The 21871-nt window shown below is 53.7% G+C and overlaps 1 protein-coding gene across 23 annotated transcripts in view; it reads right to left on the bottom strand.

Moving 5' to 3' along the window:
- Positions 1-890: 890 nt before the first annotated feature.
- Positions 891-21871, bottom strand: part of WHRN (whirlin) — a 102117-nt gene continuing 81136 nt past the window's right edge. For 10 of the 23 annotated variants that reach the window (XM_065530161.1, XM_074016721.1, XM_074016717.1 and 7 more), the window contains 5 exons: positions 7081-7152; positions 5487-6024; positions 3022-3203; positions 2024-2146; positions 891-1754 (listed from right to left, as the gene is read on the bottom strand). In XM_065530161.1, the coding sequence (XP_065386233.1) occupies positions 1572-1754; positions 2024-2146; positions 3022-3203; positions 5487-6024; positions 7081-7152 (1098 nt within the window). In that variant the 3' untranslated portion in view covers positions 891-1571. Of the gene's footprint in view, positions 1755-2023; positions 2147-3021; positions 3204-5486; positions 6025-7080; positions 7153-20132; positions 20166-21871 lie in introns of all 23 variants that reach the window. The other 13 variants (XM_074016715.1, XM_074016722.1, XM_074016718.1 and 10 more) reach the window with 3 other exon arrangements.

The following is a 21871-nucleotide window of genomic DNA, read 5'->3' as shown; positions in this document are numbered from 1 at the left end:
CTGGAAAGAGAACAAGGACAGCTAAGAACAGGATCTGGGACAAGAGCATGGAACCAACTGTCCCTAACCCACCTCTGACGGAACTCTGGACATAGGCCTGGACAAAGCAAGATTTCTCAAACTCTTCCATCTTCCAGACAAATATTGAGGACAGAAGGAATGAGTGCTGGGGCCGGGACTGAGGCCATACAGTAGACCATGTCTGCTACCTTTTCCTCCGAGCCCATCCCATATGTTTTGCTCTGACACCCGCTGCCCTTGGCTACTGAAACAGCTTGGCTCACATAGGTAGAGAGCAGGAAGTGATTGGGAATTTATGGCCTCTCCCTGTAGGCTTTGTCCAAAGTCTGACAGGCATGAAAGTCCGGCCCTCTGGCCTTGAGTGGAGACAACTCTAGGCCTAGTGTACGCCCTGGGATCCTCCTGGGATCAGGCTGAAGCTGCCCTCTGCAGACTTTGCTTGAAATCTCACCCTCCCTTGGCTTCCTCCCCTTCCCTGTCCTGCTTCCTGACGTCCTTGCTGGTCCCCCCTGAGGGCACTTCTTGATGATTGCTTGTGTACAAATCCTTATCTCTCAGGCAGCTTCTGGCAGCATCTGGGATTTAAAACATTCATGCACATTGTGCATTCTGCCTCATAATACACTTGTGGGTTTTAATCTAAAAATATTATCTGTAAATACTCAAGTTTTGCCCTCAAGCCTTCAAGTAAGAGGCTCCAAGATGTGAGTGTGGCTCAAGCACCCCTGCACACCCCACCGTGTATCCCAAATGGAGCCATGGGGGCAGGCAGGGTGGTGGTCTGTGGTGCTCTGACTGATCCCACCTGTCCTGTCCACTCCTCTCCCCACATGGAAACCCCAGCCACACAGGTAGACCACACAGCACGCTGGCCTCTAACCTTGTTCAGATTTCTTTATTGAAAAATTAAAGTCATAAGCTCTGTATATAAATACAATGACACTGCTGGTCACCTGCAAGGCCTCTGGGATAGGCTGGGGGTGCAGAGGGAAGCTGGGGCCTTGGGGTCCCCAGGGGCATGGGGAGGGAAATAAATAATAAATACCACGGGGGATAAGGAGCCAGGAGGAATGGGGGTGTGAATGGGGAGGTGCTCGATGCTTATTTGTGGCACTAAAGGTCCTGCAAGACTCCCCCTGGTTGGGGGCCGTGTCCACGAACTCTCAAGTGACTTCACTTTGGACAAAGGCTCAGGCATCTGGGGATGGGCTGGGTCCTAACTGGAGGGGGGACAGTAGTGCCCCCAACCCAACCTGGAGAAACCAGCGCTCTGCCCTTCCTTTTCCTTTCTTCCTGTCTTGCAACCCACTTGTCTTGGGCGCCTACTGTGTACCCAGTACAGCACCAGTTCCTGACCTGACCTTCTATTTGCCTTGCCCTGCTCTCTTCCTCTCCCAGTTCTGGTCCAGTGGGCTGGGATGGAGGGGGGATGTCTTCCTGCTACCCTGGCCGTGCAGCCCCAACCCGGCAAGGAGCTTGATGAAGCCAACGGTGGGAAGGGACTGGAACCAGGGGCTGGGTAGTGGTGGGAGGCCCTCAGGCCTTGGCCTCTAGAGCATCACATTGAACTCAGTGACCAGAAAGTCGATGTAGTCACGGTCCTTGGTCTTGAAGGCCTCGGCGATAATGCGGGCGGCCTCCCGGTGCTCCTTGCCCCGAAGCGTCAGCCCATTCACTTCCAGGATCACGTGGCCCACCTTGAGCTGCCCACAGTTGTGAGCTGAGCCGCCTCTCTGCAGGGAGGAGACACAGGGCATGGGGTGCCCAAGGGTTAGACAGGCCTGGCTTTGACCACCCACTGGGTCAGTCCTAACACTGCCAAGCAGGCAGCTACAATCTGGGTGTCCACTGCTCAGATTAGGAAAATTGAGGCCCAGAAGATCAAAGGTGACATAAGCCTAGGAGTGCTGTGTTACCCATGGGAGTCGCAAAACCCTGGAGATGCTGAGAAAGGGCCTTTCGTGGTTAGGGAGAGATGGCAAGTGGGGCCCCGGGGACATACCTGAATAGTGACAATCCTAGGCAGGGGCTGGCGGGTGTTGGCGCCACCCTCGATGGCAATGCCCAGGGTGGCCGCACTTTTCTTCACACGGACCAGAGTGGACGTGGGCTCCAGGAGTCCAGGCTGTGGGTGTGAGGAAAGACACCACTGAGGCCTTCGCAGTTGGCAGGCCTGGCCAGGGGGCTGGGCTGGGCTGGGCCATGACACCTCCCTGGGTCAGCAGAGCTCCGGCTCCAGCCCTGTGTCGGGAGCCTCAGGCATGCCACACGCCAAGCCAAGCACTTGTGTTCTCGGCTCTTTAATCTTCACCAAAATCCCTGAGGCTCGGGAGGTTAAGGAGCTTGCCTAAGGCTGCCTGGTGGCGGCATCAGGACTTTAATCCGGGCCTGACTCTGAAGACTGTCTCAGCCACCTGGCCATGTCAAAACTGAGGGGAGATTAAAGATTCCCAAGACTGGCCGGGCATGGTGGCTCACGCCTGTAATCCCAGCACTTTGGGAGGCCGAGGCGGGCGGATCACGAGGTCAGGAGATCGAGACCATCCTGGCTAACATGGTGAAACCCCGTCTCTACTAAAAATACAAAAAATTAGCGGGGCATGGTGGCGGGCGCCTGTAGTCCCAGCTACTCGGGAGGCTGAGGCAGGAGAATGGCGTGAACCCGGGAGGCAGAGCTTGCAGTGAGTTGAGATGGTGCCACTGTACTCCAGCCTGGGTGACAGAGCGAGACTCCATCTCAAAAGAAAAAAGAAAAAAAAGATTCCCAAGACCAACCTCAGCCTCAGCCCCTAGTGTCAGTGCAAAGACAGAGCTGAAACTGGGCCTCCAGATTCCTAATCCAGTGCTCCACTGGGACATCCAAATCCCTTCAGTGATGGGGAGCTCACTACCTCCCCTTGTGGTCACTTGCCAAGCTGAGGCCAGGTCCGGGGACCTCCCATTCTGTACCTGGGGCCCATGTTCCTCTCGGCCCTCTGCATCCTCCTCCTCCTGGCTCACCGGTTTGTTGGCCCCGTCTGTGGACCTCTCGTTCCGAGGCAGCTCCCTGCTACTCCTGCTCTTGGTGGACGCCGACTGCCTGCCTCGGCCTGGGGCACTGGCCTCTGCCTCGCCAGCATCCACACCACTGTCCTCGCTTAGAGTCTGCCCGCTGTCTGAAAGCTGGGAGAGCGTAGAGGCTGCTGGAGAGGGGAAAAGGAAGACAGAAGCAGCTTATATAGCTGGGGTCAGGGAGGGCTGCCTGGAGGCAGTGATGGAGATGGAGGCTGGAAGGCTTTGGGAATTCCCCAGGTAAAGATGGGGGAAGGAAGGAAGAGATCATGGCGCTGGAGGGCAGGTCCACTCCCTGCCACCCTCTCCACCTACTCAGGACCTGTCCTTTCAACCAGACCTGGCCCGAAGGCTGTGACTTCCAAGACATCTGCCTGGATCTCCCAGTTCTCAGCCACTGGCGTAACGATTAAAACAGAGGTCAGGAGGCAAACCCAGCACACGGATGTGGGTGTTATCTTTGTTTTAAAACTCACATAATGCTATCAATTTTTAATGATGAACCAACACATTCAAATTAGAAGATTTCATGTAAGTAATTTCTAGCTTCCCAAGAATAAAAGAGAAATTCTGCCACACCTGGCCCGTACACCTGCGCGACCCCTGCCTGAGCCGAGTGGCGGGCACATGCCTTCCAGCCACCAGTCAGCTTCACTATGTGTGTAACAGCCCGGCCCCTGAGTGTGAGATCCTACGTTAAGAACACACACTCTGGAGTCTGGCAGGTCAGCTTTGAATTCCCACTGACCAGCTGTGCACGCCTGGGCAAGTAACAGAACCTCTCTAAGCCTCCTATGTTCTCCTTCTAATACAGAAATGATGGTGCCTAACCACTGGGGTGACTGTAAAAACTCATAGATCTGATGTATAGAATGGAGCAGTCAAGGGAATAGACTTGTGCTAGCCTGCCTGGCTCCAGGCTGTGGGTTCTTGATCTAGGGTTTCAAACTCAGGGCCCGGCTGTGATACACACAGTGAAGCAGCGTGCGTTGACTGCCCACCACTCGGCTCAGGCAGCGGCCGTGCAGGGGTTCAGGCCAGGGGTGGCGGAATTTCTCTTTTTTTCTTGGTAAGCTAGAAATTACTACTTTCTCTCTCTCTCTCTTTTTTTTTTTTTTTTTTGTTGTTGTTGAGACAGCTTCTCACTCTGTCGCCCAGGCTGGAGTCCAGGGGTGCAATCTTGGCTTACTGCGACCTCCACCTCCCAGGTTCCAGCGATCCTCCCACCTCAGTCTTCTGAGTAGCTGGGACTATAGGTGCTCACCACCACACCTGGCTAATTATTGTATCTTTAGTAGAAATGGGGCTTTCACCAAGTTGCCCAGGCTCCTGAGGTCAAACTCCTGACCTCAAATGACCTGCCCGTCTCGGCCTCCCAAAGTGCTGGGATTACAGGCATGAGCCACTGCACCCAGCCAGAAATGACTAATTTCTATGTCTCAGTTTGTTCATTCGTAAAATGGGGATAATAATAGTACCAACCTCATAGGGCTACTGGGAGGATTCAATGAGTTAATACCATAGGCAAAGCCCTTTGAATGCTGGCACATACAAAGTGCTTATTGTTAGTGCGGCTGTCAGCTCTTACTATCCCTGTGTGTCCAGCTCAGTGCCAGCTCTAGAGGCAGCAGTGATCCATCAGTGACAGCCCTGGGTCTTCTCACCTTGTCTGCCTGCTCTCCCTCAGCTGCCTGCCCTCACTAAGCCGTGAGCGCCAGGGCCCTGCATTTTGCATCTTGGTCTGTGCAGGCACTCAGGGAACGTCCTATGGGTCCCATGTACCACTGTAGCCACAAGATGGCAGCAAAATCCAACAAAATGCTCCAAACTCACAGGAGGGCCGGCCACAGCTTTCAGGGTGGGGAAGAAGGCTCTGCCCTTCCCTCTACGCCCCAGCCCATGTCCTCTAGCAAACCGGGGCACAGCATCATCTGGTCTCCCCAAGATTCTTCCTGCACCCTGACCCTAGACCTGTCAGGGATCCAGAGACTGCCACTTCAGTTTCCACCTTTCATTTCACCCCAGCATCTACTCCCGGCCAGGCCGCGGGGGACAGGAAGAGAAGCCACCTCTGCCCTCCACGAGTTCAGTCTTCCTGGTGAACGCAGGGTGGCCAGGGTAGGGGGAGCTAGAGAAGGCGCCCCAACCCTCGCAGCAACCTGGCAGGATTGTCACTGTTATCTCCATTTTATGATGCGGAAAGCAAGGTGTAGATGGCAGCTTGTCCACAGTCACACAGCTAGTCAGTGGCAGAGCCGGGATTCAAACTGGCGCCTCCAACTCCCTTCACCACTCTGGCCCTGAGCCCCCTCAACAAGTAGCTGGTCCCACCCTTCACTGTGTCATCAGGTAGACTGACCCGGAGAGGACAGGGACCCCCCAAGGACCACAGAGCTTGGCCTTGCTGTACTCACTGCGCGTCTGCGGCAGTGCCCTCACTTCATTGACGTCTGGCTCGCTGTCGGGGCGGTGGACCTCCACCATGACAAAGTGCTGGTTTGTGCCTGTCTGGTCCGGGTGGCCAGAGGGCGATGGCGGTGGAAGGCAGTCCCCAGCCACTGTGGCCTCTGCAGAGGGGCTTTTCAGGTGCGGGGGTGACTGGACCCGCGGGAAGGGGCCGATGGGGTGTTGGTTGACCAGGGCCAGATGGGCATCCAGCAGCCTCTTGGAGCTGGGGTTGGCAGGGGAAACGGAGGCATAGACGGGGGAGGAGGGCGAGTCCTGGGCAGAGGAGGTCCCTGGGGTGAGTGCGGTGCCTGCCGGCGGGCTACGGTTCTGTGGAGCTGAGAAGACAGTGCCAGAGCAGGAAGGCGTGGAGGAAGGCAGCTGGAGGTCCTCTCTCCCCAGCTTCCCTGGCTGGCCTAGTGGGCGGTCGTTGCCTTGGGCCAGAGGTGGTGGGGGAGGCAGTGGCTTGAAGCTTGACAGCCCCTCGGAGGTGGATCTGACATCATCCTGCCAAAAGACCCAACAGGTAGAGAAGGAGTCAGAACCCATCACGCCTAGAAGAGGGGAGGCCGAGCAGCTGAGTGGTGCCAGGCCCGACTGGAATTCTGTCCCCACTCTAACTGCTCTTGGCCACGCTGCTCTGAATAATGCAACACCTGAGTGGAAAACTTCTCCCCTGCATCTCGGCAGCTGATGAGCGTTGGGATCCTGGCGGGTGTCTCTGGGGACGGCATCATTACCTTTGGGAACTGAAGTTCTTGGCATCAGCCAGAGCTTCTCACAGGGAGCAAGACTTTATTAGAGACAGTATGAAGAGGATGGAAATACAAAGAATGCATTTATTTGGCTTTTCTTTTTAGGAGGTGATCTTGAGTACCAGAGGCAAGAGGTGTGAAAGGACTGTAGAGAGAATGGACAGGAGGAGATGGATACACGGGCTGGGGTGCTGTGTGGCCTCAGGCAAGACACAACACCTCTCTGAGTGCACCTCTGGGAAATGGGGAAAAGCACACCTACCCAGCAGAGGTGGTGTGGTGATGTCAAAAGCCATGTGGATACTGTTAGCACAGTGCCCGTGCCACAGCAAGTGCACGGTGAGGGGCAGCTACGGACACTGTGACTACCATTCCCCTCTGCCTAGGTCAACACCGGACACCTGCACAGCTCCAACAGCCTTTCCGGCACCGTCCTAAAGGCTTTCATTAATTTACTCCATGCCACATACTTATGGGGTAGGTATGCTATGATCATCATCCACACTTTACCGATTGGGAAACTGAGGCACAGAGCGGCTAACAAACTTGGTCAAAGTCATACTGTGGCCAGTCAGCCTGACGGCCCTGCCTGAAGTCACCAGAGGCAAGCAATCCTGGTGCCTGCTAGAGATGCTAGAACGGTGCGCTCGTGCACAGACCTGTAGCTGGGTGTGAGAGCTCATGGCAGAGGCCTCTGTCTCCTTTGCCACCCTGTGTCCTTTCTCTGTGGCTGTCATGGAGAGGAGAGAGCCTCCAGGGCCTGAGCACACCAGAGAGAGCAGAACCAAAGGGCCAGCCAGGGCCTTACCACGGACACGTCTGGGAGGGCATTGACACTGCTCTGGACAGCCTCGCCGGTTTCCTCCAGGTCCAGAGTGTTCTAGAAACGGACAAGAAAGCAAAGTGAGGAAACCGAAGCTGAGAAGGGAAAACTGGTTTGTTCTCCAGCACACCAAAATCGAGGAAGTCTTAGGACACCTCCATGTGGTTCATGTGAGCCCTGACATACCTCACTTCATTGAAATTCACTTTACCCATTAAAATGAAGGTCAATTTCATTGCTGCTGGTCACTTTGAAGTTAAATTTTCTTTGGGACTTTCTGATCACTTTCAGGCATCCCCTGAACTGCCAGAGATGCTGGGGTGTCTCCAGCCTGGGCTGGGAATTCCTGGATTTGGCCATGAGTGCTGTGCTCCACACAGTCATGCCTCCAAAACCCAAGGCCTCTCTCCACCACTTGCTGATGAATCCCAGGAAGGTGTGAAAATGGCAAGAGAGAAGTGGGTGGGGACAGTCTCTCCCTTTTCTAAATTCTAATGGTTTTCATCCCAAGGTGGTGGTTTAAGGTTTAAACGGACCTTATTTTGCAAAAAACATCTTTTTCTTTCCTCCCTTCCCAATTCACAAGAAGAAACCCAATGGCCCCTTAAGTGACACTGGGCTGCCAAAAGGCCATTTGTGGGCCATCTTTGGGGGGCCCATCAGAGCTCCTCTCTGAGCTGGGCTCTCTTGAGGGCTAAGGGAGCCAGTTCTCTCTGTCCCAGAGCCCAGAATGGAGAAGAGCTTCCACCACTGTGATGATTAGCTTTGCATGTCAACTTGACTGGGCTAAGGGATGCCGAGATAGCTGGTAAAACATTATTTCTGGGTGTGTCTGTGAAGGTGTTTCCAGGAGAGATCAGCATCTGAATGGGTGGACTGGGCAAAACTCACCCTCCCCAATGTGGGTGGGCCTCATCCAATCCACTACGGGCCTGAACAGAACAGAAAGGCAGAGGAAGGGCAAATTTGCGTGCTCTTCTAGAGCTGAGACATCCGTCTCCTCCTCCCTCAGATACCGGAGTTCACGGTTACTGGGTCTTTGGACTTGGATTAAAACAAAACCACCAGCTTTCCCAGGCCTCCAACTTGCAGATGGCAGACCCTGGGACTTCTCAACCTCCATCACTGTGTGGGCCAATCCCACACAATAGAGTGTATCTGATTGCCTCTCTTTCTCTGGAGAACGCTGATGGCTACATCAACACTTGGCTGAGGTCTCAACTGCAGTGTTCATCAGTACTGAGCAGTCTCTGAAGCTCCAGGCTGATAAGGGGCTGCGGACACAGAGGAGGTGAGACACCACCCCTGCCATTGGTAGCTCAGAGACAATGGAGGTAAGTCGACAAGCAAACAAACAACAGGGCGACTGCAGAGAGAGCATTCAGTGGGCAAACACAGGCATATAACGCAATCAGGGAAGGGGTTATCAAGGAAGGCTTCCTGGAGGACGGGGCACAACTCAAAGCTAGGTCTTATGAGTAAGCAGAGCAAAGAAGGGAATGATAGGTGTTTCAGACAGAGGAAAGGGTGTAAAGCAGGAATGGAGACAAGAGGTTTGAGAATCCCCGAGCAGCTCCACAGAAGTCAAGCATGGAGCTCTTGGACTTAAGCCTGAGGGCAGTGGGTTGCCATGGAGATGTGGTCAAGTTTGCCTTCTACAAAGATCCCCTTTGCTCCCCAGCCAGGCTGGAACACCATGGACATGTCAGCCTTCACACTGGCTGTTGTCTCTGCCTGCAACTCTTCTGCTTGGCTATCCATCCACGAGCCATGCTGTTGCTCACCTCCTTCAAGACCTAATGCACTTGTCACCTCCTCGATGAGGTGTACCCTTACCACCCCGACTACAATCACAACCTTCCCCTCACCCCACCCCACCTTTCTTTATTTTTCTCCTTCTCATTGAGCACCATCTCCACCCAGCAGCCAGGGAGTCATCCCGGAAACATATGTCAGGTCTCTGCAGCTCAGGACCCCCAAGGCCTCTTCATCTCAGTTGAAGGAAGTTCCAAACCCCACACTCACTGTGCCTACATGACTGGGCCCTTTCCTGCTACTCCTTTGACATCGAGGACTCAATCCTGCCCCAGGGCCTTTGCACCTGCTGCTCTCTCTCTGCACCACACAGTGGTTCATTCCCTCACTTTGTTTAGTTCCTTGGCGAGGGCAGAGCCCTGTCTAAAACAGCACTGCCCCACTGTCTATCCCCTGCTCCTGCTTTGGTTTTCTGTGTAACGCCTATCACCATCTGACTTTATACTCTTTGCATACGGTCTGTCTCTCCCAATAGGATATAAACTCTAAGAAGGGAGGATGTGCAACTACTTGGTCCTCACTCTCTCCTCAGTGTTCAGAACAGTGGCTGCTGGATAAATATTTACTAAGCAAACTGATGAATCCATGAATGAATGGCAGGATGAATGAATCAATCAATCACTCTAGCCATCATTGGAGGAGGCCAGAGCAGGCAGGGAATTGAGGGGGGTGGTGCAGCAGGTCACTGCGGTGAGCAGTAATGAATGTTTGAGTGAGTGTGAAGGCAGCAGGTGGGGACAGAAGGCACTCCTGACGCCACACCCCTAAGACAGAGAGAAGCCAGTCATGCCGCACAGATCCCTATCTCAACCCGCGGGATGCTGGCTTGGGCCTTCCGGGTAGGAGCCCTGCAAACTCAGAGCTCCTCATCTGGTCTCATGATGCCTCAGGGGCAGAGTCAGGCAGGGGCAACTGCCCCCATCTCCCCACAAAGTTGAGGCTTACATGCAAACCTTGGTCCTGACCTGTTAACTGCAGACTGCCCCACAGCAAGCTGCTGCTGACAGTCCCTGTGATGCAAGCATGGTGCGTGGTGGTTGGGGGGATTCTTTCAAAAGGGGGAGGGTGATCAGGCTGCTCTCTCACTCACTGATTAGTGACACTGGTTCTGGCTCTGCTACCTCTGAGGCTTCTTTGAGCTCACACCCAGTTCTGCTGCTTGCAGCTGAGTGATGGCGGGTAAATCCTTCCTCTGTAAAACAGGTTAACAGCAATACCTGCCTTATGCAGCAGATACGTTAACACTTACAAAGCACTCAGAATAGGGCCTGGCACAGTGTACGAGGCAGGTGACTGTTACATGCATCGGGAGATTGGGAGGCCTTGCAATCTGCCCCAGCAAGAGAATGAACTGCGAGACGTGTCCTGGCCCACATGACAACTAGGATGGAAAGGAACAGCAGCCGTCTCACACCACCTCCCTCCTCCAAGACCATAATGAGTCCAATGCTCCCTGGAAGGAGTCCAGCCAGGCGCGTTAAGGTGAACAGTGAGGCAGTGATTGCCATGCAATCACTTCCTCAGGCTCAACATTCATGGCCCTGGCATCAGCAGGAGGCACAGAGAGGGGTCAGAGCCTCAGAGGTATCTACAGCAAAGACAAGGGGAGCCTCTGCCGCCACACTCAGGTGGAGCCACTGCCCCCTGCCCCAGGAATTTGACCTGCAGCTGATCCTGGGGGAAGCCGGGGTTGGGCTCAGATGACAGTCCGTGGTGGGACCAATGCTGTCGGATTCTGCCCTGCTCTGGCGCATCAGGGACTTTGCACATTCAGCTGCGCAGGAAGCTCTTATCAGGCAGCCATGACTTTCCAGGGAAGCTCAGGGAGGGTATGACTTTTTCCCGGAAAGGGTATTAGAGAACTACAAAGGACCTGCTGTGTGCCAGGCCCCGTGCTGGGTGTTTTACTTGTATTACCTCGTTTGATCCTCCCAACGACCTTGTGAGGCAGGTACTAGGATTGTCCCTTGTCACATCAATTACTCCTAAAGTTCAGAGAGGGAAGTGACTTGTCCAAGGTCATCTGACCATTCTACAGAAGGTCAGGTTTATCTAACCTGGGTCTGGGTCACCCCAAAGCCCATGCTGCACTATCCCAACCCCAGAAATGGACAGGACCCTGATGTCATAGGAACCTGAGGCCCCCACGAGCAACCCTCTTGGAAATGAGAGAGAAGCCAGTCATAGCTGGCCCTGGCCTCAGCCTCATTCCCTGCTACTAACTGCATCCTGGGGGCATGGCAGGTGGAGATGGAGGGTTGGGAGAGTGAGGGGTAGACGAGGGATGAATATCCAGCCCTGTTGGGGAGGCCTGAAGTGGAGCAAATGGCAGACGGGCTGGAGCCCAGCCCTCGGAGCCTAGCCCTGCCAGACTCCATCTGCTGAATCCAGACACTCAGGAGTCCCGAGTCCCCGAGCCATGTTCCTTACGCATCTGAAATAGCTGCAGACAGCCGGCTAAGAACCCAGGGGATGCGTCAGCAGAAACGCCTGCGGAACGGGCTTCCAGAGGAGGCTCAAGGTCAGAGCTCATGCAGGAGCTGGGCCTGTTTACTTTCGCCACCACCCACACACAATCACAGCCACCTGGGCCCCCTCCCCCCGCATCCACTGAGGCCAGAGCCTCAATGAGGGCCTAGACCTGGTGGCTCCATTAATCCTGCCAGATGCGACCCTTCACCCAGTCTACAGCTGAGGTGACTGAAGATCAGAGAGGAAAGGTCACCTGTGCAAGGTCACACAGTAAGGATGGGGCAGAAAGCTGAACTCTATTAAAAAGGCCTGACTCCATATCCCCGACAAAAACCTGCTTCCCATAAGAGCCAAGATGACCTGCTGCCATTGTTCTTCCACCTCCTTCCTCAAACCTGTGGCAGTTCAGGAAATTCCCTTTTTTTCAGAGAAAAGAACCCCTTATTTCCTGAGCTGGCCCAATCAGGGCCCAGATATCACAGACGTGTGGTCTGGGGGAACTGTAAGGGGATGAAATGAGCAGAGGCAACCTTTGCAGTGTGGACTCGGGCCAGTAAGGCTCCCCTGCATGACGTCAAAGCCTGAGGCCACCTGGGCACCCCGGGGCCACCTCAGCAAAATGCAGCATCTCCCTCTCAGCCCTTCTCCTCCCCTCAGCCCAATTCCGGGCTTCTAGGCCTCCTTCCCCTCATTACGATGGGAGGGCTCTTACATAAAGGTGCTATTTCCAGTTCGTTATTCATCATGCCTCTGCACTCTGATGTCAAGCCAACAGGCTCCCCCAACCTCCACCCCAAAATGCATCAGAGACCTGAGGCTGAGTGGTTCTTTCTTCATTCCATATGTAGGGAAACTGAGGCACTGAGTCACAAAGACCTCTGGATGGTCACCAGTGGGGGCCTAGATTTTGCCTGAAGGCGTCGCTGACAGGAAGGGAGATAAAGGCAGAGGGAGAAAGAACTCAGAGGGATAATAACAGAAAAGAGAGAAAACAGAAGATTCAGCAGAAAAGGCAGAGGCGGAGAGCAACGGAGAGAAACTGAGGAAGCAAAGAAAAGAGCAAGGCAAGGCCGGCGGCACGGCTGGAGCTGGGCTGGGAAGAGGAGCTTGTGACCCCAGGAAAGCCTACGGGGGTAGGGAGATGGAAGGATGGGGATGTGAGCCAGGGAGAGCCAGGAAGTCCTGGCATTGCTGGGGGGCAGCGGGGCTCCCCAGAGTGAAGGGGCAGGGGCCAGGGAGCCAGAGATTTGTGGGACAAGACCCTGGAAATGTCAGTCATGCAGGTGGTGACGGGGATCATTGGACCTGCAATCTCTCCAAGCACAGGGTAAGGGTGTAAGTCTGGGGGCTGAAGGGAAAGGTCAGAGGTGCAGAATGGGAGAGAAATGATCCTGAAAGCAGCTAACTGGGCCCCACACTGGCTGGTGTGGCTGAGATCACGGGAACAGCCTCAACACTGGGCCAGCCCTGTGCTTTTCTACCAGCCTGTCTGTTCTGGCTATCATATTTGATCACCGAATCACAACAGTAGGGAGCTCTTTGGGAAGCTTCTGCATGAAGCCCTCCTGAGATGGGGCAGGAGTCACTGCCTCCTTGCAACGAGGCCTGTGCCCTGCTGAACAGACCAGGCTTCCTCCTGCTAAGCTGAAACCTGCTCCGCACCTCCCTCCCTGTGGTCTTAGGAAAAGGACGTCAGTGGAAAGAGAAAGTGACCCAGAATCTCTAGAAGGTTAAGGCAAGCAGAGCCCTCAGGATAAGGCTGGAAACCAGGGCTCCCGGGAGGGAATGCAGGCACCTGAGAACTTGGCTTGGGGAACCATTACATCTTCATTTCCATTAACCTCTAACTGAAAGGCCCTGTTTCCTTTCATTGCTAACAGAGGAAGCAAAGCCTCAGAGGAACTGGCCATGGTCACCCACAGAGAGCACCGTTCTTTCACGTCACATTCCAGCTGCTGCAGATGTCGCAAATTCCCATTTATGCACCTCTTGGCTTCACAGTTACAGCAGTTACTGACCCACTGCTCGACCCTGTTATTGCTGTCCTAAAGTAGCACGTTTTACGATGTGTTTCATATTCTGAAAATTGTATCAGGTATTTCCTCATATAATTTGTCATCCTATGTACTGTATTTTATTTTAAACATTTAAAGCTCTATTCTAAGAAGGGATCCCAGGAAGTCACCAGCCTGCCAGAGGGGTCTATGGCACAGAAATGAGGAAGACCCCAGTCCTAAGTCAGTGCTTTGTCCAAGTTCCCCTTTGATAGCTTGGAAAGTCCTCACTCAGAGGACAGCAGGGGCCAGCCCATGTTCAAACAGGCTCTGACCTCCACGGGCTTGGCTCTGTTCGGTGGAAAGAGCTTTCAGCAACCCCAAGTTGCCACAGGGGAAGGCAGGTGTTCCATAAACCGCTATAGAGACAGCAAAGCACTGGCTGGGAGGAATGGTCCTATTCAGGATCCAGGTAAAGCTGTGGCCAGCCCCAGAGGCTTTAATGCCTCTGGGCAAACTGATGATTCTGGAAGATGCAGGGGGCACATGCTGAGGCCTCCCTGGGATGGAGTGGGCTCTTCTACTCAAGGAGAAGACACCCACTATCCTCGCTGTGCCCTCTCTGGGCACTCAGCAGCTTCCTGGGGTGGGGGATAGGAGGTCATCTGGACAGGAGCAACAGCTTCTCCTGGTCACCCGAATCCACCCTGCACCTCTGGGCTCTCTCCATACAGAGGAGGCAGCTTTAAGAATGCAAACAGATGGCTGGGTGTGGTGGCTCACGCCTGTAATCCTAGCACTTTGAGAGGCCAAGACGGGAGGATCCCTTGAGGTCAGAGGCTCGAGACCAGCTTGGGCAACATAGTGAAACCCTCATCTCTACAAAAAAACGTAAAAATAAGCTGTGCATGGGAACATGTGCACCTGTAGCCTCAGCTACTCAGGAGGCTGAGATGGGAGGACCACTTAAGCCCAGGAGTTCAAGGCTGTAGTGAACTACCCCAACAGAGACCCTATCTCCTTAAAAAAAAAAAAAAAAATGCAAACAGGATCACATCACATCCTTACTAAAGGTTCTCCACAGTGTCCCATGGTTTTAGGGTTAAACACAAACGCCTCCTGCTCCTGACCCTTGCCCCTCTACCCCTCACTCCTGACACTCCAGCCCTACTGGTCTCCTACCATTCTTCTGAGTGGCCACGTGCCTACCTGCTCAGGGCCCTCCGACATGCCCGGCCAGCTCCTCAGCTGTCTCACCTCATCTATTGCCTGGCTGTAGCCAGCAACTTCAGATCTTAGCTTCAACCTCTCTCCCCCAGTACCCCAGACTGGTTGGGGCCCATGTATGTTCTCACACCACCCTTCAGCCCACTTTATCAGAGCGTGAGTTATGGAGATGATTTGAGTTGAGGTGGCCTCCTCCACTGGACCTGCTCAGCTTCAAGAGGGCAGGCTCAGCACCTGGCAGGCAGGAGATGCTCCACAAAGGCTGCTGCATAGATGAAGGAGTGGCTGAATGCATGAGTGAAGGGATAAATGGAGTTCCTCTCTCATTCCGCTCATGGATGGAGGAGGATTCTCTAAACCATCCAGGTTGGACCAAGGTCAGGATGCACGAGGAGAAATAAGGCCCTTTGACAATTTTCTACTTGTTTCTGAAAAAAAGCTGGCTTGACAGTGAGGGGGTCCCTGTAGCTGCAGGGGCCTGAGACAGGCCTGAGCTTCTCCCAGCTCACTGTGCTGTAGACAAGGAGGGAGGCACAGAGGCCACAGAAGGAGGCCAATGCAGTGAAGTGCTGACAGCAAAACCCACTGCCCCCATTCGCCTTCTTTTGGGGGGACAAGAGAAGGGAAGAAGGACAGTAAGGCCTTCAGGGGCAGGGATCCTGTCCCCAGCATCCTTGGGCAGGTGCTTGGAGCCTCCTTCCAGGCATATAACAGGGCTGGAGCAAAAACTCAAATCCAGGTGGAAAAAGCCTGAGGTCAAGTCCGGGGCAAATCCCAGCTGCTGCCTCCTGACCTCAAGGGCATTTGCTCCATGAGTACAAGGCTGGCCTTTACTTCTCCAATCCCCCTTTCTCTATAATGCTCTGCAGTGCCTGAAATGGTTTGGCTCTATATCCTCATCCAAATCTCATGTTGAATTGTAATCCCCAGTGTTGGGGGAGGAACCTGGTGGGAGGTGATTGGATCATGGGGGCGGATTTCCCTTTTGCTGTTCTCGTGATAGCGAGTGAGATCTCATGTGATCTGGTTGCTTAAAAGTGTGTAGGACTTCCCCCTTCTCTTCCTCCTCCTCCAGCCACGTTAGATGTGCCTGCTTCCCCTTCACTTTCCACCACGATTATAAGTTTCCCGAGGCCTCCTCAGCCATGCTTTCTGTACAGCCTATAGAACTGTGAGTCAATTAAACCCCTTTTCTTCATGAATTTCCCAGTCTCAGGTAGTTCTTACAGCACTGTGAGAACAGATTAATACAGGGCCCCTTTCCAACATTTGGAGTAGAAATAGAATGGGCTGTCCACACTCCACACCCGCATATCCACTCCTGATCTCACTGAATCTTCACAACAACCCACAGACAGCTGGTCTTACCAGCCCACTGTACAGATGCAGAAGCGGAGGCCCCGAAGACACAGGTCACCTGCCCAAGGTGACAAAGCTACTAGTCTGGAGAGCAGAACCCACTAGTGGGATCCCAAAATCTGTGCAATTAAGCCCCTCTGCCACAGGCATGCTGGCACTAGATGAAGAATTCAAGAAATAACAGGCAGGCCTTTCTTCTTTCACTCTGCTCTCCCGGCCAACATCTTTATGGGGGGAAATGATATTGTGTGAAGGCAGCAAAAAATGCTCAGGGCTGGCTCTCTATTAGACAAATGGAAAATCAACACAGTTTGTGAATGGGGGAAAGCTGGATCTGATTTCCTTTGATTGACTGTGTCTGCTTTGAGGGGAAATGGCTGCAGAATGAGCCACATTTTTTTTTTCTTTTTTTTTTTTTTTTTTTTTTTGAGACAGAGTCTCGCTCTGTCGCCCAGGCTGGAGTGCAGTGGCGCAATCTCGGCTCACTGCAAGCTCCGCCTCCCGGGTTCACGCCATTCTCCTGCCTCAGCCTCCTGAGTAGCTGGGACTACAGGCGCCCGCCACCGCTCCCGGCTAATTTTTTGTATTTTTAGTAGAAACGGGCTAATTTTTTGTATTTTTAGTAGAAACGGGGTTTCACCGTGGTCTCGATCTCCTGACCTCGTGATCCGCCCGCCTCGGCCTCCCAAAGTGCTGGGATTACAGGCGTGAGCCACCGCGCCCGGCTGAATGAGCCACATTTAACCTGGGTTCAATAATCACACAGCATGATCCGAGGAATTCAGGCTACATGGAAACTGCCTCCATTTGGGGCCAGTGTCTGGGGCATATCGGTCATCGATAGCCAGCCAGCTGATGTCACTTTGCCCATGTGAACACTAGAACAAACAACATTTTCCTACAATGTGGGAGGCGAATGTTTAGAAGGCCTCATGGTAGAAGATAATCCTGCAGGCGGCCGGGGAGTGTCTGGGTTCCTTCCAGTTTCTGCTCCACGCTTACTGGGCCTCCATTTTGCACCAGCTCTCCCTGTTTACCGGGCAAGGGAAACCCATGAAGAGGTTAAAGCAATGTGACAAGTGATTTAGCGGAGGTATGAGAAGTGTGTGAGCTCCATGCAGGAAGGGATTTTGGCCATGTTATGTTTGGATTGTTGTCCACATTTGGGGGTTATTACTCAGCATTACTGCAGCAAAAGCTTACTCATTTGTGGTGTTGCAGACCACAGAGTGGCACTTAGGGGTGAATAAAGATGATTCTTTCAAGCTCGTTCTCTCTCTTGAGGAATGCTGCAGTCCTTGTTCAAATACACACAGAAGAGGTGGGAACACAGAGCTGCCATTCCCTGCTGTGCCTCCCCCAAATATTTTCCAGCACCTCCTGATGCGGAGAAGACTCTCAGAATTGGAGGAGCCACGGGGGTCTGCCGTGGTTGTACGGATGGGGAGACTGAGGCCACGAGTGAGTGAGGGCCTTTCTTGAGAGCACACTGCCTGGGAGAGAGACAGTGGAGTACAGGTGTGGGGGTCCAGACTCCTAGGATGGGTCCCAGTGCCCTGTGCGCTCTGCAGGAGGGCTTCCAGGTGGAGGAAGTTTCTGTCCTGTGGCCACATATGTAGCCAACATGGGTGTGCATGGCTAAGGGACTCCCACAGTCCCCACAGGCAGGAAGGGTGGTACCTCCATTGGGTCTGTAAACCACAGCAGCCACTCCTGAGGAGGAAAGGTGAACACAAGGCAGGGCCTCCAATCTGAGGCCTGCTGTATGTGGGAGTGGGGAGAAGAGGGGTTCCCAGGAGACAACAGGGCAGGGGCTGACCCGGCCACAGGAGGAGTTGGTGCCTCCAGAACCCGTCATCACATCTTTAGCAACTCAGGCTGCATGACCTTCCCAGGCCCTTCTTGGCCCACAGACCTCTGGGTGTGGCTGGTTCCTGGGAATGAACCAGTTCACCTTGGTACAAAACCCGCTCTTACTTATTCTCAATAATCAGGGAGATCCTGTTAAATCGAAGTCAGACCACATCAGTTTCCTGCTCTTAACCTGCCAAGGGCTCCCATCTAACCCAGAGTCAAAGTCAAAGCCCTCAGCACGTCTGCCCCTGTACTCCCTCTGCTCTGGCCTTATTGGCCGCCTGGAATTCTCTGACACTCCAGGCATACTCTTACCTCAGGGCCTTTGCACGTGCAGCTGCTTCTGTTGGAAATGCTCTTCTCCCAGATGTGGGCACGGCTCTCTCCCTCACCACCTGCACGTCTTGACTCAAGGGTCACTCCTTAACCACCCCACCCCTCTCCAGTCCCCCTTACCTGCTTTATTTTTCTCCCTAGCACTTGTCATCATTTAGCTTACTGTGTATTTCAGTTATCTATATCCTTTGTATTGCCTGGCATTCCGGCTCTCTGCTAAACTCCATCGTGGAAAGGATTTCTTTGGTGTTCACCACTGTAACCGCAGCACCTCAAACTGTACATAGCACACAGCAAGTGCTCAATATTTGTTTTTTTTTTTTTTTTTTTGAGACGGAGTCTTGCTCTGTCGCCCAGGCTGGAGTGCAGTGGCCGGATCTCAGCTCACTGCAAGCTCCGCCTCCCGGGTTTACGCCATTCTCCTGCCTCAGCCTCCCGAGTAGCTGGGACTACAGGCGCCCGCCACCTCGCCCGGCTAATTTTTTGTATTTTTAGTAGAGACGGGGTTTCACCATGTTAGCCAGGATGGTCTCGATCTCCTGACCTTGTGATCCGCCCGTCTCGGCCTCCCAAAGTGCTGGGATTACAGGCTTGAGCCACCGCGCCCGGCCACTCAATATTTGTTAACAGAAAGGAAGGACAAGGAGGAGGAAGGGAGGAGAGAGGCAGACAGATGACGAGATGATGCTTAACAGGGAGCTGGTGAGATCCTTCAGGGAAGAATCACAGCCAGATGGCAGGGATAACAACAGAGCTCAGAGTCGAGCAGGCCTGGGTTCAAATTCAGGCTCCATCACTCACTAGCTGTGCAACCTTGGGCAAGTTGCTTCTCCTCTCTGAGCTTTGGTTTTCTATGTAAAATGGGGATCACAGCAGTACTCACAACTCCTAGCTCCTGGGATAGTCAAAGAAGATATGAATGGAACGAACTACCACAGTACCATAAAGAACACCCAACAAATCTCAGCTACTATTGTTATTAATAAAGGCCCAAACTATGGGCTCGGGTCTGTGTGAGTACTAGGGATAGGGACTCAATGGTAACCGCACATGCGGTTGCTGCCCTTAAGAGTCAGCAGTCACAGTGGGTAACTGGGAAACCTGTACAGGTTTTTATTTGTTTGTTTGTTTGTTTTTCTGAGATGGAGTCTTGCTCAGTTGCCCAGGCTGGAGTGTAGTGGCGCGATCTCCACTCACTGCAAGCTCCGCCTCCCAGCTTCACGCCATTCTCCTGCCTCAGCCTCCCGAGTAGCTGGGACTACAGTCGCCCGCCACCATGCCCGGCTAACTTTTTTTTGTATTTTTAGTAGAGACGGGGTTTCACCATGTTAGCCAGGATAGTCTTGATCTCCTGACCTCGTGATCCGCCCACCTCAGCCTCCCAAAGGGCTGGTATTACAGGCATGAGCCACCGTACCCGGCCCTGTACAGGCTTTTATAATAGGACATAATGAGGCAAGAGCTGTGACCAAAGGAAGCCCCGGGGCAAGAGGAGTCTTGGCCTGAAAGTCGCTCCCCTTGGGAGGATCAGGGAAGTCTTCCTGGAAGAGGTAGCTTCTGAGCTGAGGGCTGAAGCACACATAGGAGACAGTCAGGTCATATGAAGTGGGGAGAAGAACGTTCCAGACAGAAAGAATGTGGCATATGCAAAGGCCAAGGGGTCTCTCAACATCACGGCACAGAAATTACCATCCTCATTTTACAGATCCTAAAACTGAGCTCAGAGAGGTGGAACCACTTCCTGAGGTCTCACAGCAAGAAAGTGGCAGGGCTGGGATTTGAATGGAGGGGATTCTCACTCCAGAGCCCAGGAAACCTGATGAATTGGTGACCTGGAAATACAGTCAGCACCAATAAGAACCCCTGGTCCCCACCAGGACTGGGTGCAGACATACGGGGGTGGCAGAAAAGGCCACAGCCCCCTACCCCGGCCCCTGGCTAAGGGACTCCCACAGTCCCCACTGGCAGGAAGGACGGTACCTCCATCAGGTCTATAAGCCACAGCAGCCGCTCCTGGGGAGGAAGGATGAGCAAAAGGCAAAAAGAAAAGATACATCAAATAAATATTAGGGAATGGGTGGGTGCAGCAACAACAACAACCCCTTCCCCAAACACACACGTGCACACACACATGCAAAATCCACACATTCTCCAAACCCCTTTTCTATTTACCTTGAATGCTTTGGAGAGGAATACAGGAGAGAGGGGAGGGAAAGACCCTGCCGCCATGACCAGCACCCCTTCATTCTGCCTGCCTCCTTGAAGGAAACAGGGGAGACCCCACTGTTCTGAAGAAATGACATTTGTCCCTGCTGAAGGGCCTTCAGGAGACAGTCATTTACTTTGGGGTGGGGCTGGGATCCCTATTCCCAGATAGAAAGACAAGCTCAGAGAAGGGAAGTGAATTGTGTGAGGTCACACCTGCTAACGAAAGGCGGAGCTTCAAGGAGGGCCCCCTTTGGAAGCCTCTGTTGGAGAAGGCCTGGACTTCAGGGAGGCCCAAGCCCTGTGACATCAGAGAAGCTGAATCTGTGGAAGGCAGCTCTGGGCTGTGCATGTGGAGGGCACCTGGGTGGGATGAAGGTCAGAGGGGCAGTGGCAGTCCCTCAGCCTCGCTCGCACCTTCCAGAGCCTCCACGGGTCCCCAAGGCCCTGGGTACCATCTCCAGGTAGTTTTCACCAGCCAGGTGGGGCTGGGTCCGAAAGAACCGAGGCTGCACCTGCCCTCGGGGTGTGGCCAGCATTTCTGGGATGCTGGTGCTAGCAGGTTACTCACCCTGGACCCATGGGCATCCTCTCATTTAATCCTCCCAACAAGCTGGGGGAAGTAGTATCACTGCCCCTCTGCAAAAGAGGAAACCAAGGCACCGCGAGCTCAAGTGCCCTTTCCACGCTGCCTTTCCTGCTTGCACAGTTTTCTCTTCGAATCACCTCCAGGAGCTCATCCTGGTCTAGGTGAGTCCTGATCCTGACATGCATGTGCCACGTGGTGGGCCATGGACTTTCACAGTCACAAATTCTGAGTCGCTCCCACCTCAGAAACTTGGGGTAAACCTTCAGGACCACCCTTTTCATCTGTCCCGAAAAACTCTCTGTATAAAACCATCCTATGGCCTTTCTGAGGTCTGCCTTCCCCAGGATGCCCCAACTTGCAGTGAGAGCCCCCCTGGCAGAGCAGGGCCAACTTCCACAGCTGGGATCTGGACTGGCCCCAGATGGTGCTTCTCAGGTAGGGGAGAGCCCCCAGAGCTGGGACAAGGTCGCTGTGGGCCAGTGCCGAGCTGGGGGCTACTGACCCCTGCCTAGAGCCCTTGCCAGGCATGATAGTCACCCGACTCCTGGCACTCCAGCCTGATTTGCCCTCAGGGCTTCGGGCTGCTGTAGTCAGAACCAGCAAGGACCCCAGGCCATTTTATCCATGCAGAAACTGAAGACCAGAGAGGCTGGGGCTCAAACCTAGACCTCTTGCCTCCCAGACCGAAACACATCCCACCCCACTCACTGGATATTTCATCTCTGATTCTAAACGGACCATTGCAGAAGCACAGTCTGCAGTTTCCCAGGTTTCAGAGCAGTGGCTCATGGCTGCTGAGGCCTGAACATTATCAAGGCCAATCTCAGTGAAGCCCATCTTAGACAGAAACAGTCATCAGGCCAAGGACCTGCACCCTTAAACCAGATCCTCACCCAAATGCCATATCAAAGTATGTGCTCAGAGC

The sequence above is a fragment of the Macaca fascicularis genome, chromosome 15 (assembly GCF_037993035.2).
Source record: "Macaca fascicularis isolate 582-1 chromosome 15, T2T-MFA8v1.1".
NCBI classification, from domain to species: domain Eukaryota; kingdom Metazoa; phylum Chordata; class Mammalia; order Primates; family Cercopithecidae; genus Macaca; species Macaca fascicularis.
Note: the sequence above shows the minus strand (reverse complement) of the source record. Positions and strands in the feature narration are given on the sequence as shown.